General features: G+C 46.8%; 1 protein-coding gene across 1 annotated transcript; it reads left to right on the top strand.

Moving 5' to 3' along the window:
• The first annotated feature begins 99 nt into the window (after positions 1-99).
• CLDN1 (claudin 1) lies at positions 100-17,144 on the top strand. The gene is made up of 4 exons (XM_075003993.1): positions 100-536; positions 12,389-12,553; positions 13,112-13,196; positions 16,971-17,144. Exons 1-4 carry the CDS (start codon positions 314-316, stop codon positions 17,131-17,133), a joined length of 636 nt encoding a protein of 211 aa, XP_074860094.1. The 5' UTR covers positions 100-313; the 3' UTR covers positions 17,134-17,144.
• The last annotated feature ends 567 nt before the right edge of the window (positions 17,145-17,711 follow it).

Below are 17,711 nucleotides of genomic sequence, written 5' to 3'. Positions count from 1 at the left end.
GGAGTTGAGGTGAAACCACATGGGGGCGCCCCGAGCACTGTGCTTTAAATTAGGATCCTGACTGGCTTTGCCCTTCATTCAGGTGCTCTCTCAGCCAGCACCACGAACTGCCTCTTGCGCCTGGATTGTAAAAGAACCGAGAGGAAGGAGAGACTCTTTTCTGGCTATTTTGCATTGCTGCTGCTATTACTGGGCGAGACACAGGTGGACCAGTTTCAGCATTAGAGTTCCAGGCAACCCAATTTAACATCTAGGGCCCCAGGAGACCCCTTTGGAGACTTTTTAAGTGATTTGCAGGCAAGTGTCCACAGAGATGGCCAGTGGAGGTCTGCAATTGCTGGGCTTCGTGCTGGCTTTCATAGGCTGGATCAGCATCATCATCAGCGCAGCATTGCCCCAGTGGAAGATGTCCTCGTATGCTGGGGACAACATTGTGACAGCCCAAGCGATCTACGAGGGTCTGTGGATGTCCTGTGTCATGCAGAGCACGGGGCAGATGCAGTGCAAGGTGTTTGACTCCCTGCTCAATCTGGAAGGTAAGTAGCTCCAGGTCGGAGCTGTGCCATCCTTAGGCCTGTTGGGTCTGCGTTTTCATGCTGCTCGAGGGAGCTTTGGGAGGAAATACCAGTATTTCTTGTATTCTGTTTGCATTGGGGTAGAGGAGGTTGAGCGGGTGCAATGGAAGGGTCAGATAAGTCTTTGTCTCCTCTCACACTCTGGCAAACACAGAGTTGCTCTAGTCGGATTCATAGTGTGTCACTCCTGGTAAGGCCGTGTCTCCGTGGGAGAGGCTTTTTTCAATAGAACTAGTTGTTTCAGTGTAAGCTGCCGGTGTCCAGGCATACAGGTTCCTTTTTCAGTTTACTTGGCATCCAATCCTGCTTTAAGTAATCTGTTTTGGAAGGCAGGGGGATGTGAAGGGAAGCTCTACCGCTGTGATTCACTGCCTTCTCCTACTTGGATTTTAATTTTTTGCAGCTGGGGTTAGTTGCCAGCAGATCAATCAGTAAAGAAACATTTTTTTTAAAGTATCTAATATGAACCTGTAAAGTCTGAAGAATTGCTGATTCCTTCCTTATGGGCAATCCCACTTTTGTTTTGTTGTAAGGGGTAAAAAGCTCATCTTCTGCAGGTTTACGGGACACCTGGGTTGCTACTGCCACTGTGAGCAGTTCCTTGAAGTCTGAGCATGGCATAGCTCGGAATAGTGCTGGGAGAACAGGGCCTGTGTGCCTGATTTTGATGAAGGAGTCAGAAACTGCAGGTGGAAAACCGATAATTAGTGACTGAGGCCCTGAGCCCCTGGAAGGAAACAGGCCAGGAACAGGCAGAGCAGTACTTTGGGAAAGTACAGAAAACTCCAGCCAGATGGAATTTGTGATGAGCCAAGGTGTGGGAGGAAAGAATGTGAAGCTCTGGAGGAATCTGTCCAAGTGTTTCTGCTCTTAGTTGTGTTCTTCATTGTGGGGAGTTTCCTATTTATAGCAGTCTAGGAAAAGGAGCTTTAAAAACTGCCTGCAACACAGAATGCTGTCAGTTCCCTAAGCAGCTACGATAGCGCACCAGGAGACGCCCTACCGGCTGACTCTTGCAGAGCTGTCAGTCTAAGGCACCCCTCTTACCCTGAATTCACACCAACAGGGCTGATCATCAGACATGACCCTAAAGTTCGTCCAACCCTGAAGCGAATGTTCTGTGTCAGTTAAACATTTCTTTCAGTAGACAGCCTGGGTGCATGCGATGGGGGCGTGAGGGGGCATAGTACACTGGGAAGGGTCAGATGAAGACTGTTTCTTCATCTCATCAGATGCAATCACCTGTGGCCACATTCTTGTGTCTATATCCTTAACCTTCTATGGGCATGGGGACAGGGCTGAGTCAGCAGGGTGCTGAGCACCTCCTGGAAAGCGGTGTGCCCTTGATTCCCAAAGAAGCCACATGGATGCTGGGGCTCTGTCAGTGTCACTCCAGCGCTCCAGAGTGTGAATTTTTCCCAGCACAGGCCGCTGTAACTAGAGCCGTCTAAGTGTTAGGTGTAGACCACAGCTCTCTTGATGGATCTGGGCTTATCCAGAGTCTACCTCCTCCAGGAAAACACTCCCTGACTACGGGCTTGTCTATGCTACGAGGATTACAGACCCCAAAGCTGTGCCACTGAAACACTGTAGTACAGATACAGCCTATGCTAACGTAAATGGTTTTTCCATTGGTCTAGGGACACCAGCTCCCTGAGCATGGCCAGCTCTGTTGAGAATACTCCTTTGCTGGGAGTTAGTTGTGCTGACCTGTGTCATTCAGGGTGTGGCATTTCACACCCCTGACTGGCATAGCTGTGTTGCCCAAACTTTTTAAGTATAGACAAGCCTGCAGTGGCTGTAGCAATGGAAAGGGCTTTTCTTTCACTGCAGGAACTCTGTCTCCTGGAGTGGTCATAGCCAGGCAGATGGAAGTGTCTTCTGTTGACCTATCTGCCACTACACCAGGGATTAAGCTGGCATAGCTATAACAGGTGTGGATTTTTCATACCACTGCATGACTATGAACTGCTTTTGTTGGATAAACCAGGTCTGACTCTGACATCTCTAAGGCCTGAGGGTGGAGGAGAGATTTATCTGGAAAAGAACCTGAAGTGCCTGCAACCCCAGCCTCAGATGAGTTGGAGGGGAGTGGATCTATTTATGTAATTGGCTGACAAACAGCTTCATGTTGTTTTACTAGGAGCTGATACTTTCCCAGCTTCCCCCATTTACGCAAAACGTTTCCAGCCCAGGAGAGGGAGAAAACTGCTGTACTCTGAGCCCCTCCATCTTAACCCACAACTCAACTTCTGCACAAAAATTCCCAGAGCGGCTGACACGCACCTATGAATTGGAGGCAAAACTTGCCCAAGTTGTGAGTCAGACATGATTTCTTACGGTGCAGAAAATATTCTCCGAGGAACAGGTCTTGCTCCTGGTGAAGGCGGTAGAAAATCTCCTGTTGTCAGAAAGATCAAGTCACTCAGTTGCATAAGCAAAGCTTTGTTTGGGTCTTCAGCGGCTCCAAAACAACCACTGGAGCTTAAAGTATAATCCATTCAGCCATCCTCCTGAGCAAGAACTGCACCCTTTTGCCACTCAGCTAATATGGCCCCAATCCTGCAGAACAGGTACATAGGGATGTGATATTACACCCACGAGCAGCCCCGTGGGATGCAGCTTCACTCGCTAGCTCTTAACTGGAGTTCGCTAAAATAAGTTCACAGCCTGGTGAAGCCCAGGGCAGTTTCCTCAGGAGAGAGCAGGCCAAGGAGAGCCTGGAGTTTACCCTGACCAGCTCACTTGTGTTAACTTCAGCCTTCACTCGGATATGGCCTGGGTCACTCGATGCTTCGGTCAGAGGTGTGATTGCCGCACGTACCCAGATACCCACACTAGCTCTTGTAGAGTCATCGATTCCAAAGCCAGAAGGGCCCTTGGTGATGCAGGAGGGGCTGCTTCACATCCCCGGAAGGGGCAGGGGCTGGAGCAGAAGGGGAGCGGCTGGGGCAGCCAGCCCTCAGTGCCACCTGGACTGGGGCATTTCCCACCCGCCAGCCTTCAGTACCTGGGACTCTGGACACTCTTGCTACAGCAGCAGTGGTAGCGATCCAGAGCTCCGACCCAGCCCTGGGCCAACTGCCTCCTCCCCAGCCCCCTCAGAAGGCCTGAGAAGGGGCCATTGTGACCGGCTAATCTGACTTCCTGCATAGCCCAGGCCAGGGAACCTCCCCAGGGCTCTGAGCTGCCCAGCATGGGGCAGCAGCCAGGGCTTGACAACCCAGCTGGGGGACCTGAGTAACTGCTCTGGGGGCCGGATGACGCTGCCATGCCATTGCTGGTGGCTGACTCGGCTGTGTCTGCAGGTACAGCTCCAACAGCTGAGGAGCTCCCTCGGGGTCAGGCCGCACCTTCCCTCAGGAAGCTGGGGACGTTGAATTCAGCCAGGCTCTTCCCACGCATGGAGCCATGCGGTTGCCTTGCTCCCTGGAAGGACAAGCCTAATAGCCTCCTATATCCCGAGGAGCAGAGCCGACAGCTTCTGTGCGCTCCGGGGCGAGGTGGGAGGGAGGCCCAGCCCCATGGCCCAGCAGGGGCGGGGTCAAGGGCAGTCATCTTTCAGCACTGCCTGGACCACGGTGCCGCCTGCCTCCCCAACTCCCTACAGCCTCACACGGCTGGAGCAGCATTGCCTTGGCACTTCAAGGGGCTCAGAGCTCTGGCCACTGCCAAAGTAGCCAGAGTGGTGGCCAGAGCTCTGGGTCCCTCTGAAACACCAAGCCCTGGGGCTATTGCCCCCTTTGCCCCCACCCCGTCGGCAGGCCTGATCTGGAACCAGACAAGGTGGGGGAGGTAAGACCTCCAACTGGACCAGCTTCCCCAGTGAAAGTGGGGTCAATACAAGAACCGCCTCCCCCACCTTGTCTCTCTCCTACCCTGAGACCAACACAGATACAGCCCCCTTTGTCCTGGTGCCCTCACTCCACTGAAATCAAGGGAGAGGATTCCAGTGGCGAGTGGCTCTGGATCAGGCCCTGTAGCGCTCCTTACAGTCATTCCTACCTGTAATTAACCCAGCGAATCGCCATAACACCAATGTTGTCCTGTGCTGTTCTGGAAAGGAGACATCACCACACTTGGCATGGAGACTCTACAAAGGGCTGGGTACAAGTGTTGTTGCAGGTTTATTGGAATCAGTCATCTCCTGGGTGCTGCTACTGGACACTCAGACTTGCAGTGACCCACCTTAATTACCGGTCTCCACCTTCAGCCATGCATCAGCTTGCCCCTGCCAGGAGACGTCACCCCATGGCAGGCATATTATACAGTCGGTGACTCCTAGGCTGTGGCTCACAATCCACAGTGCACATTACTCCGATGTGTAAGTGTAACTGCCCTGCAGGCAGAGTCGAACCTGGGACCTCTGGAGCTCAGTGCAGGAGCTGCTACAGCTTGAGGTAAAAGCCAGCTGGTGCGCAGCTAAGGCACTAGAGGAGTCTCCTTCCGTCTCTCTGTAAGTGGTCTAGGTGCCACTACAAGGGACAATGAACCACATCTAGGTGTGTGGGTTACACAAAGTGAGTGCGGTGCACTACACGAGGTGTGGGGTAGTGGAGAATTGGGGCGTGGTTACATGCACACCTGCGGCTGCTTTTCAAAGAGACCGTTTCAAATCCAGTTTTGTTTTGTGCAGCAATGAGACCTCCAACCCTTTATCTGGTGTCCTGGGGACTGTAAAGGAAGTGGAGGTTGGGGATTTTATGGACCCCTGGAAACCTGAGATGTCTGTGAAAGAACCTGCCTGTATTTAAGCCATGGGTTTTCCAGGAGGGTTTAGTTCAGTGTGCACATGTCTCCTCACAAGCTGAGTAACAAGCTCAGGATCTGGCCCCATTTCTTCTGAGCTCACTGATGACCACTGCTGTCCCACTGCTGGGTGCTGCACGGTTTCACAGTGCCACGCCCAGGGCTGAGCCCCTATGTCCTTTCTCCACAAGGAATGTATAATGAACACCTTTGCAGTCCATACTGCAGGGAAACTCCTCTTGACCCCCACAGTCCTTTTCATCCCTGGGATCTTCTCCCGCATGAGGACAGCAGGACCAAGCCATGAGGAACTCTCACTCCTTCAGTGCATGCGGGACTCTGTGTAAGTGCTCTCTGCTGGGAAATGAAGAGTGCACAATCTGCCCTGCTCCGCATACAGCCCAGCCTGGGGCTGAAGATAAGCTTGGCAATGAATTTAGTGAACTATTGACCATAGCTGATAGTCTCTAATGTGCCACAGGACTGCCTGGTATTTGGGAAGCTGCAGGGTCACCCCTCTGAGACTAACACATGTATTAGGTCCTGAGATTTTGTGGGTAAAACCCACTTCCTTGGACGAATGGAGTGGAAAAAAGAACCCAGGGCTTACACAGAGAGGGGGGAAAGGGGTAGTCACTGGTAGGACCAGTTAATGAAGCAAATGAAGTAGGGTGTGTCCCACTCCTGAAAATATCAGAGGTGGAGAAGTTGCCCTTGTAATGCATCCACCCGTTAAGGTCTCTGTTCAGGCCAAGGTTAAAGGCATCAGATTTGCAAATGAATTCCCATTAGATGTCTCCTTCAGTCATCGTGTGGTAAAATCCTTTTGTAGATGAATTCTACTTTTAAATCCATTAGTGGCTGTCTAGGGTGGCTAAAGTGTTCCCCTATAGATGTAAGTGGAATATAGGGGAACATTTCAGCCTCCCTGGTCATTCAATAATGACGTAAGTGTTCCCCTATATTCCACTTAAATCTATATGGGAATTCTTTAACCACCCTGGACACTCAATAATGGATTTGCCCACAAAAGCCCGTGACCTAATACACTGTTAGGCTCTCAGGGGCCACAGGACTGCTTGTGGCTGTGAACATGGCTGAGCAGCCAGTGAGATGTTCTGCCTGATAGCCCACATGGGTTGGTGTGCCTCTCAAGGAGATAGGAAGAGCCCTATGGGAGCCAAGGACAGGGCCATCCCATAGTTCTGTGGAGTGAGCTCTGCTCTGCACTGGGGTGAGAGCCTGGGGAATCGGCCCAGAGCATCAGTGGCAGGACGTGCTTGGCACCTTCACTGCAAGTTCTCAACCCCTCCTGCGCACTCGCTCATTCACTCACAGCAGAGCTCCTGCTCCTGTGTCTTGTCAGGACTGCTGCTGCCTAACCCATTCATCGCCCTGGGGGATGCTGCTGCTGGGAAAGGCAATGCCCTGTAGGCAAGCGGTGAGACAGCCACCGCCAGGTGGGTTCTTCTGTGTGCCTCCCCGTTCCATCCCAGACGACAAACCTGGGCTTGGATACCTTACGATCCCAGCAGTGTTCCTCATGTGCAGACACCTCTCTTCCCCGATCCCCAGCATCCTACCTCGGGCTGAGCCCTCCTAGGGGAGGAGAGAAGTTTTCACTTTCAGGTCAGAGGTGCCACACCGTGATGACTGGGGGATCTACAGGACTGAGCCTGGGACTAGTAGCAGAAACAGCTGGGTTCTGCTCCTGGCTCTGCCACTGACGTGCTACGTGGAGTTAGACAAGTCACCCACTTCTTTGTTATCTTTAGATCTGAAATAAGCAGGTGCTGCTCTACAGGATCGGTGCCTTCCCATGGCTAAGGCTTAATTTGCCCCCTGGTGGCTGATTTTCCCCTATCTCAACTCTCTGTGCAATGGGGATGACATAGTTGTCGTGGGGACTGGTTAACATTTGAGAAGATGAAGAGCTAGACAAAAATTCACCATCCTTAATCATTCCTTTCCAGCAAGGGGAACCTAAAATTAGATGTGCCCTGGATAGCTAAGTGCCCTCATCGCGACTACAGGTGGAACCTTCCTGATTGGAGATGTCAGATAATGCACCCACCTCCTGTGGGGCAGTGTGGGGTAGGCACCTATTGCTACCACTAAGAGTTTGTATGATTTGAGAGAGAGAACTTCATTGGCCTGAGTTACCAGTCTGTCGTCTTTATCTAAGTCCATTTTGATCGGCGTTCAGCACTCATCCCTTTTACCTGGGCGAATCTTTCTCCACATTTTGCAGCATGTTAGATGTTCACTCAGCATAAGATAAAATCCCTCTATTTTTTTAAACCTGCTTGCTTCTGAGACACCTCCTTTTAGAACTGATCTTATCACAGAGAAGGCGTTGCCTCATCTTGAAGCTCACCCTGTGGGGTTTAGTTTTTCCCTAAGCATCCCATGAAAACAAAGGAGAAAGTTCCTAGTCATCAGCACTGGTGCAATGGCACAACAGCAAGACAAGTCAGACCGGCCTCTCTGGGTGACTCATTCTTATAGGTTTCACAGTGATGAGCATCTCCAGCTTGCACAGAAGCCAGTGGGAAGTGAATACTCCTGACTGAGCTCTTTGGAGCAGCTTGAGCAACACCTTTCCCACGCTTCATGGATTGTTTGCGACTCACAGGTCCTTTCTGCTTCCATAGGAAGAGGGATCAGTGCAGCATTTGTCAGTTTCACTGAACCCCTGCCATCCCTTGGCTGCATAAGCCTTGCATGGCCTTGTAGCAGAGACATATCCAGCTATTGTAAGAAAAATATTCTCGCTAAAATTATGCAGGCACATCAGCTGATCAGCAACCCATCAAGGAAGGAATCTGCTTGTGTGCAGAATCAGCACTGTATAAATGTGTGTGTGGACACACAGAGCCACCAAAAGGAGCTTGTTTAAAAGTGCAGGGGTTACCAGTAACTTTCCTAACATAGCTTTTATTTAACATGTGACATAAACAAAATCCAGGGTGAAGTGTGATGGTATAAAAGAAATCCCACATTTCTAGGCTGGACACTGAAAACCATGAAAAAAGTCTTCAGTGAAATTGTGCCTCATGCTATTCATATGTCCCACTACTTTAGACAAAAACCAAATTCCATGGAGCAGAGCTTTGCTATATTTGATAAAGGATGTTGCTTTTCACTTTTTAAATTCAGCAAGAGCACCTCCAGAATTTGCACGAAGTTGCAATATTTTCAAGGTAACCCTTTCCAGCAGTACTGTATTGCCACGCATCACCAGGAAATGTTTGTAGACTGGTCCACTGTCACTAAATGACAATAACAGCCCTTCACTTTTGACTAGTGGATGTTAGTGACCAAATACTGGTGCTATCCGATGGCTGTGGTTTGGTGTCAGTCTACTTCTTGGTGGACAACTGGGACAGGCCAATGTTTTCAGACCCGGGTGCCTATGGCCAGAATTCTTAATTCTTTGTTAGGCTCACTAATAAAAGTGGCCTATTTTTCACAGATTCTGAGCCGCTGCACCTGCATGGACTTGAATGGGATGGTTTGTGTGAGCAAGAGATGGGGAAACAATCCCATATTTCTCTAGTATATGGATTTTTTGTCCTAAATGACCAATAGTCTTGGACTATCACTGGCCTCTATGCTCAAACCATTTCAACCATTTCAAGTCCATGGAGCAAAATGAAAGAAATAGTGTATACCTGAGAAATTCTCCATGGAAATAAACTGGAGACAATAGTTTTCTATGATTCTGCCTTTTTTTCCTTTTTTTTTTTTTGGGTGGGGGGAGGTATTGGAACAGAGGAAAAAAGCCCTTTCTTGGGTAGATGGTGGACCTCCATGAAAAAACATCAGGACACTCAGGCAGGAGGGAAATGAGGGGAAGAGAACAGACCCCTACACAGTGTTCCCTGTAAGCTGAGCACTTGAGCAGCTGCCTAGGAGAGATCCAGGTGCCTCCCAGATGACTGGCAGAGTGACCACAGCCATCCACAGCTGTCTTCTAAATGTATTTAAATTCCTTTCTGTCAAATACCTCCCCCAGTAATTTATTTCCTAATTTTTTACCTCTTGTGTCAAATAACTGGGCCTTTACTCCTAGTTGCCCAATATTTAAATTATGTCCCAGAATTATGAACCGCTTACAAAACTTTCATTGCTTTCAAAACCTCTCTCCCTTTTGGACATCTCTTTAAAAATATGAATGAACCCCAGTTATGCACAATAACCCTACCACATCATGTGACATATGGTCACAGTGCATCTGACAATCTTCCCCCCCATGTACAAAGGAAACAGGCTTATGCACTCAGCAACTGGCCATTGCAAAGCTGTTGATGTTGCAAAATTTAGCATGCGACACGTGTGGGGCCTTTGATGCTATTTCAGAAAAAGTATACTATTGGGAGCTGATTTTGATGCCAGTCTTCTCGAAGCTACAGCTCATGGACAAATATTTGAATCAACAATTATTCAATATAACTTGACAAATACGAAAAAACGACCAGTGGAAAGGGTGTTACCAAATAGTCTTTTGGTTTGAAATCACCTGTGCTTGATCACTGAGCTTGACTTTTTTCTGCTTGTTTAATAGCATAATATTATACATCTAAAGCCTGATTCTGATTTCACTGACAACTATGACACTCCATTGATATCACAGGGTCACCTCGCAGTAAGCAAGGGATGCTTAGCTTGCAGGCCATGACGAATGGTGACACAAAGGAATCTTGATGAAAAATACCTGGATTGCTTTGATGGGCATTTTCCCTTTTGAAGAAAGCCAGGGAAACACAAGCCAGCCAAGCCCCACCATGCTGAAAGTGAAAATCCTCCAGGGGAACTGAGAATTTCTTTTCTGGGGCAGGGTGTGTCAGTTCCCACTGATCTGGATCTGTCTGGGTTTTTTTATGCACAGCACAACCTACTCGTACACCATTAAGAAGTTGAACTTTTACGTAAAGGCTGGTCCTGACTTGCCTTTAAATTATTGGTGACTTTCTGAGGTAACGCAACAAGCAAGAACCCTTGTGGTTGATGGACTAGTCAGGGTCACCGCGGCCTGGCTTTAAAGGAAGGACTCTTCCAAAGACACTACAGCTTTAACCACTCTAATCCAGCACCCTTGATAGGGTGACCATATCTCCCTGTCCCAAATACGGGACAGGGCGATATGTAGGGTGAGGGGAAGCTCCTGGCTTTGTCTAGTTCTTGAATCATGTGTGACTTAATTAACAATCTACTTTTATCCCTCCCTGCAAATCTAGATTTCTTCTTGTAACAGTTTTATTCTATTCTTATTTCCATTCTAAGAAAATCCAGCTACCAGCAATGTAGACGTATGCACAGAGTCAAAATGGCCAAGTCATTTACATGAAAGAAAATTGCATTAACATAATCACAGAACAGTTTGGATGGCGCAGGAATAGAGGAGCAACAGTGTTACTGAGACATAAGGTTTGCTCCTGCAGCCATTGACTCCTCTGGTGTAAAATCAGGCATAGAGACGATGATGATTGTGTGTATGTGTGTGTGTGTGTGCACATGCTAAAAATGTGTGTAATAAGATATTAACAAAGTTCACATAGAATTTAATAGTTAAATTATTTTTTTCTGGATTAGCAAGATCTCAAGCAAGTGCGTTTTTTCCCTAAAAGTCAGCATCATCCAATGTCTCAAAAGTAATGTTTTCTTGATTTCTGGACTGCAGGGACATTATGTTATAAGTAGAATAGGCTGGCAAATGAAGTTTCCATCCTGTGAAACAATTTTGAACTTGTGAGAAAAGTCAAAATTTCAAATTTTATACAGTAAAATTCCTGGGATAAATTTGGACGAACCAAAACATTTCATTTAGAAAAATCCGGTATTCACCCTTTATTTTTGGTTACAAAATCAAGTAAATTACTAAATGAAATGCCTAAACTTTTCATTCCAAAAATGTCAAGATGGGGCATTGCAACATTTTCCATTTTTTTCTAAACAAATACTTGTTGAAATGAGCTCAGCTTTATTTAAAAAAAAAAAAATAGCCCTATCAGGGCCATCCAGTGAAAAACGATTTTAACAAAGCTGATTGTATTCAGAACAGCTCTAATTAAAAAGGGCATTTGGCATCATATGAGCCTCAGAAAAGCTACAGTCAATCCTGGATTAACATGCACAAGGCAACTTCTAGCCTGGTCCTTCAGCATCTACAGGTGCCAGTTAGCTCATTGGTCCATGTTAGAATTCGTACCTCCTGCTCTTGGTGCAGATGATTGTACCATATAGACAAGCTCTGAGATGCCTAAATTAGGTGTCTTGACTTTCAAAAGTATTGAATGCTCAACAGTTCCCTTTGATCATAATGGAACTATTCTGGTGCTTAAAGTTATGCGTTTAGAGGCTTTTGCCAAATTGGAGCCTAAAACCAAACGTAGTTCCTTTGAGAACTAGCAAATTTATTCTTTTTAATTGGAATTAAAAGTTGGATCAAAAGTTCTTGAAGCACAAATCCTGCAAGGAGCTGAGCACTCAACTGTCATAACTTCTCTTCTGAAGTGATTGTGTGTCCACCACATTATGTGATCATCAGGTTGTTGCCAAACAGATCTCCATAGAGTTTAAGGCCTGGACATGCAGGTTGGACCTCTCTTGGCTGGTACCCTCAGGACCTGACTGGTAGTGAACGAGAGAATTTGCTAAACTACAGGAAGTAAATGTTGTCTAGCCGCATTACCAACAGCTCCACTGCTTACTGGGCTCTTAGAAGCCATTTAGGAGTAGGGCTAAATAACAGCACAGAACAATCAGAGCCCAGACTGGTAGTTGTCAACAAACTTCATGGGACTGAAGGAAACTTAGCCACACCCATGATAAGTGGACATCTGGCTAACTAAAATCATGTTGGACCACAGACATTGCAGAACCAGAGAGTGCCAGACTATAGAGGTTCAACCTGTAGTACATAACAGATGCCATAGAACTTCACCAGTAACTCTATATTAAGCCCAATAACTTTGGTTCCAACCTGTGTGTCTGTTCTTTTCAACACAGTGATCACTGCATAATAACTCTAAACCAACACAATGCTATGTTTGTCCTTGTAGGCAGTCTGCAGGCTACTCGGGCACTGGTGGTGGCTGGCATAATCCTGGGTCTCATTGCCGTATTTGTGGCTGTGATTGGCATGAAATGCATGAAATGTATGGAGGATGATGAGGTGATGAAGATGAGGATGGCTGTCATTGGCGGCGTGCTCTTCCTTGTTGCAGGTTGGTAACGTTTCTAAGACCAAACACACCTCAAGGTGCCCATTTTTTATTTTGCAATCAGGTATTTTGGCTGAGAGGAGGGTATAAAGTGCTTTTAACTGTGTGTTGTATGGGAACATCTGCAAATAAATGTTGCCTTCACTTATTAACCCCATGGAAACTACAGACACATAGTTAGGCTAATCTTTCATTTGGTTGGCCTTCTCCAAAATGGCTGTTCTCTAGCGTCCCAGTACCACAGAGATGCCAGGTTTTGACCACCAAAGAGACCAGATTGCAGCTGTCCCCAGTGCAAGGAAGGTGAACTCTCCCTCTAGTCCAGATCACCTAGGATTTGTGAATGAATTAGCCAAATTGCCTCAGTGGCACTGGCTCCTCATATCTCCCACCCTCTGCTGACTGGTGGCTTCAAGCCAGTTTCGTCTCCAGGTGTGGATGCTCAAAGACTCTCAGGATTGCAGACCCACAATGCACTACTCTTTGCCAGGACCATGTTACCTCCTTGGTGGTTTCTCTATTGGCTAACCAGCCACGTAACTGTCTGAATTTCATTGTCAGGTTTCGCTGTCTTGGTGGCCACATCCTGGTATGGACATCGAGTGGCTCGGGACTTCTACAACCCTTTCACCCCTGTCAACACCAGGTAACAGCCAGTCTTGCCTAATGACACTGAATGCTGAGGCCAATGAGTTGCCAGTTGGGGGCTGACCCCTCCCAGTCAATGAGCATTTTGCCACTGATTTCAGTTGATGGAAGAATGGGTCTATCATGATTATTGACAAGGTCAGCTGAAAGGAGTTTCCCAGCCTTCACAGCACTTGGGTGATTGTCCTGGGGCTCATGTTAGAAGGATTCAACATGAGAAATGTGCCTATTCTGCAAACCAAGCCACCGGTCTGGATTCTGAGAACAACAGGAAGTCCTATGGCACCTTATAGACTAAGAGATATTTTGGAGCATAAGCTTTCATGGGCAAAAACCTGCTTCATCAGATGCATGAGTTGGGGGTGAAGCGGGTCTTTGCCCACGAAAGCTTATGCTCCAAAATATCCGTTAGTCTATGAGGTGCCACAGGACTCCTTGTTGTTCTCAAAGCTACAGACTAACCCGGCTCCCTCTCTGATACTTCTCTGGAGTCTGTCGCCCACGTGGATTCTGTCACAAAAGTAGGATTTAGACCTGCATGCTGGCATCAGCCAGTGTTCCCTGTGAGCTGGGCTCTTGTGTGACCACTCAGAAGAGTTTCCAGTGGCACCCAGCTGATTAGCAGAGTGCCCCAGCTAGGGTTTTTGTTTCTGCTGGTGGTGCACATGCATATGCCTCGGTGCACATAAAAATATTCCACACATGGATAGAAAAACTCCTTACATGGGTGGAAAAGATTAGAGGGAACACTGGTTGCACCATAAATTCCATGACTTTCAGAGTTTTCTTAAAAAGGTCAAGGGGCCCGGCTCCTCGCTGCCTTGCATTTTGACACCTGTGCAAAAAAGAGGGCATAAAGCCACCAAACTGGAATGATCACTCAATCAGCACAGATACCCATGCCGACACATGGCTCCAGGGTGAACCAAGCCCTGAATGTCTCTCACTCCAACCAGCCTCCTCCATGAATGTTCACATATTTGGCTCCGTTCACTCCCAGTGGAGTGAAGCACAACTTTTTAAAGTTGCTTGAAGCCACTGTTTCACATCTCTTGTTGTACCACAAACCCCTTTGGCAAGTGAGGACCTTCTTTTCACTGAGCTGAGATCTAGCTGGACCCCATTTAGCAGCACAGGAAAGCCAGTCAAGAGCCCGGTGTGTGACAAAATAGTGAAATAGCATTAAATGTAAACAACTTCTTTGTGTACAACAAGACATACTGGTTTCACTTTTCTCCCAATTTTTTTACTTTAATTTTTTTAATTTAAAGCAAATTTTAATGGTGATTAAAATGGCATGTCCCTTGATAGTAAGCTAAAATCATGGGTATTTTTAATTTTGCCATGAAAGAAATATATTCAGTTTGGGACTTTTCAGCTATAGATCTCCAAGTGCTTTATGAGCCAGTATGACTACCTCAGATGGGGAAACTGAGGCAAAGAACAGGGACTTGCTCAGGGTTGCACAGCAGGTGAATGGTAGAGCCAGCCCTAGCATCTCAGTTTCGAGCACAGTTGGCTGTAAACATCAGAACAATGAGTCTCAAATATTCCAGCGATGCCACGCAGAAGCTTTTTGCCTTTGATGTCCCTTTCTATGACGCTTATAGCCTCCTTGCTGCCAATTATTTCTAACGAGCGTCCATGGTTTCTGCAAATAGATGCTTTAAACTATTTTGTGGTACAGCATATTTTCTTGGCATAGAGGAGGGGATCTGACTTCACCTAATCTGTTTTCCTGTGCCAATCAAATGGCCAAAACCAAGTGATAAACCCAACAAGGCAAGGCAGGTGATTAGCAGTTGGCAATGAAATGTAACTCATTTGCAAAGTCTCATGTGACTCATTGCATTTGACTTTGAAATCATGCTCTTGGCTCAATCTGAGGTCTCTGTTTTCCCCACCAAGCCTTCTCTCCACGCTGTCAGTTTTACCTTTTTTAATTCTAATGCAAGCTGCTTAGCATTTGAAAAAAGAACGTAGGATACATATTTTGCCATTTGGCCAAATACACTAGTGGTGTAAAGGGTGACAGGCCAGTGGCCTCAGTGGGATTGCATGGGTAAAACCAGCAGAAGAATTTAAGTTAGTGTTATTTTAGTGTCATCTTTACTTTTATCTTTGGATTAAGCCTTGCAGAGTTAGCCTGTATGCCATTCGGGTGAGTTAGCTGTGACAAGTAATTACCATTATTTGTATTATCAAAGTACCTAGAAGCCCTAGTCATGTATAAGTATATATAAGTATATATAAGTCATTATACAAGTATGATTCATGTTTGTAATTCAGGGGAAGTAATGCCTCATGGTTATTGCATGGGCCAGAGAGCTAAAATTCAAGAGTTCTGTTCCTAGCTCCATCATTGATTTGCTGTGTGACCTGAACAAAACTTGATCCATTCTCTGTGTCCCAGTCTGATCATCTGTGACATGGGAAAAAAAAAAACAATGTAGCTGTGAAGCTTAAAAAATGGCTGTTTGGGAAACACATTGAGTTCCACAGGTGAAAGGCACTGAAGAAGAACAATGTACTCACTACTTCCATCCATGGTACCAATTATAAGCCATTATATAAATATGTTGCTGTTATTTGAGGGGGGGGTCCATTAGCCCCCTCCATACCCACACCATCTTTGTTTCCAGAAGGGCTGGCAAGAGCTACCTGGAAAATTTAAAAAAAAAATCCATGAAAAAGGAGAAACAAAATATGACATGATCTCCCACCCATGCCTCCCTTTTCCAACCAGCTTTAGAATGAATGTAGCTCAGATGGGGGAAATCAGAAGGAGATTCGCTAAACAGTGCCCCGAACCCCACCCAACTGAATCAACTCTTGGGCGTAGATAAACTGTGGGATGGTTTTGGGAGTGAGGTAAAGATTTATTAGTTCTTCTTTGCAAGACCTTAATAGTGCATCTCTTATCAAAGAAATTGCCACATGACAAGGGTGCCTCACACAGAGGTGTTTCCACCCAGAGCAGATCTGTTTTGAGCCATTACTATGAATGTGTATGAATCTGCCTTGTCCTCCATCCACAAGGTGTGGCTCTGCTACTTGTGGCTCCTGGGGTTTGTTGCTGACCCGCACTTGCTGCGTTCTTTCACTTAATAATTCTACTTAAACTCCAGTTAAGCCCATGCCATTTTATAATCCCTCCCCACTTCATGGTACTTTAAAATGAACACAGCATCATGTGTATTTCTACATGAATCGCAAAAGTGTGCTATTCAGCACAGATGACTGCTTGAGGCCTGAAGTACGAAAGCAACTGGAGTGTGGATTTCACAGGTGTTCTAGTCATGCAGAGGGGGACCCATAAACCCACTAGGCTACTAGGGACTCACAGTTGAAGAGCTCTCCTGGTTTCAAGTCTCCTGATAGTTCTTGATTTTTTCTAACGCCGGAGCTCCTGGGGGCATCTGATTCAGTGAGAATCTTGACCGTCATTCACTTATGAAAAAAAGTACATTTCTAACCTTCCTGAGAGCAAAGAAAGGGTTGACGCTGTGACGCAGGTATTACCCCATGCTCCAAAACCAGAAGGCCAGGAAAAGAAACCCCATGTGCTTTCTGTTTTTAATAGCATACTTTTTTGAGGCAATACCATGATTTTGGGGGACCTGACGCCTTATATTTTGGACCAACAGTATGACTCTACTGAAGAAGGGCTTGCTGCGTGTTGGTTGGCCCTCTGGCCAGAGTCTGTTGCGGTGTTGTTGCTTCTGCTCCTATGACGTTTTAATATTTATTGTTATTTATGATTTCTCTCCAGATATGAATTTGGACAGGCCCTCTTCATTGGCTGGGCGGCTGCTTCTCTCACCATTTTGGGAGGTGCCTTCCTGTGCTGTTCCTGTCCCCACAAAGAAACTTCCTACCCACCCACCCGAGCCTACCCAAAGAGTGCCCCCTCCACAGGCAAGGATTACGTGTAATTATGATGGGGGAGAAACCAGCTGTGTCGGCAACAAAGCTCATACAAGGGAGGGTGTAGAGAAGAGATTGGAGCAGAGTTTGGACCTTCTGTATACTGCCTTCCTTTTATTACCGCCAATGTGTGTATTTTTATAGCCTTCCTCATTACTGGACATGAATCCTCCTTTCTCTCCCGTCCCAAAGAGGAAGACCAGCCTCATACATGGATGCGCTCATTGGAAAGGTGCAGCCTCCACGCTTGTGTTAATCTTGCTCCTGCAGCTCACTGGGAGAAAAAGGGAAAGAGATGCTCCTTCTCAGACAAATAGTCGTGCTTCGTATATAAAAAAATAATTAGATGGTAACAATTCAGCCCCTTGTAAGCTGGAGTCCAGTGTGGTGTGTATATATATATTTTTTTCATATACAAAGTAGTAGAAGAAGTAGTGTTAGAAGAAATACCCTAACCTCGGGGAAAGACCTGACCCATAGTACCTGTTCTAAGAGGGTCTGATAAGGTCTTATGGTTTTTCTATGGCTTTCTGTTTTCGCTGTCTCTGTATGTGCAGATCAGCACACCGGAGACACACTGCAGAAT

This window comes from Carettochelys insculpta, chromosome 10 (genome assembly GCF_033958435.1).
Source record: "Carettochelys insculpta isolate YL-2023 chromosome 10, ASM3395843v1, whole genome shotgun sequence".
In the NCBI taxonomy this organism is placed as follows: Eukaryota; Metazoa; Chordata; order Testudines; family Carettochelyidae; genus Carettochelys; species Carettochelys insculpta.
Note: the sequence above shows the minus strand (reverse complement) of the source record. Positions and strands in the feature narration are given on the sequence as shown.

Bases quoted from the DNA above. Each gene is read 5' to 3' on its own strand.
- CLDN1 (XM_075003993.1), top strand. From the start codon at position 314: ATGGCCAGTGGAGGTCTGCAATTGCTGGGCTTCGTGCTGGCTTTCATA. The intron at 12,554-13,111 runs GTTGGTAACGTT...TTTCATTGTCAG, and splicing joins CGTGCTCTTCCTTGTTGCAG to GTTTCGCTGTCTTGGTGGCC. The intron at 13,197-16,970 runs GTAACAGCCAGT...ATTTCTCTCCAG, and splicing joins TTCACCCCTGTCAACACCAG to ATATGAATTTGGACAGGCCC.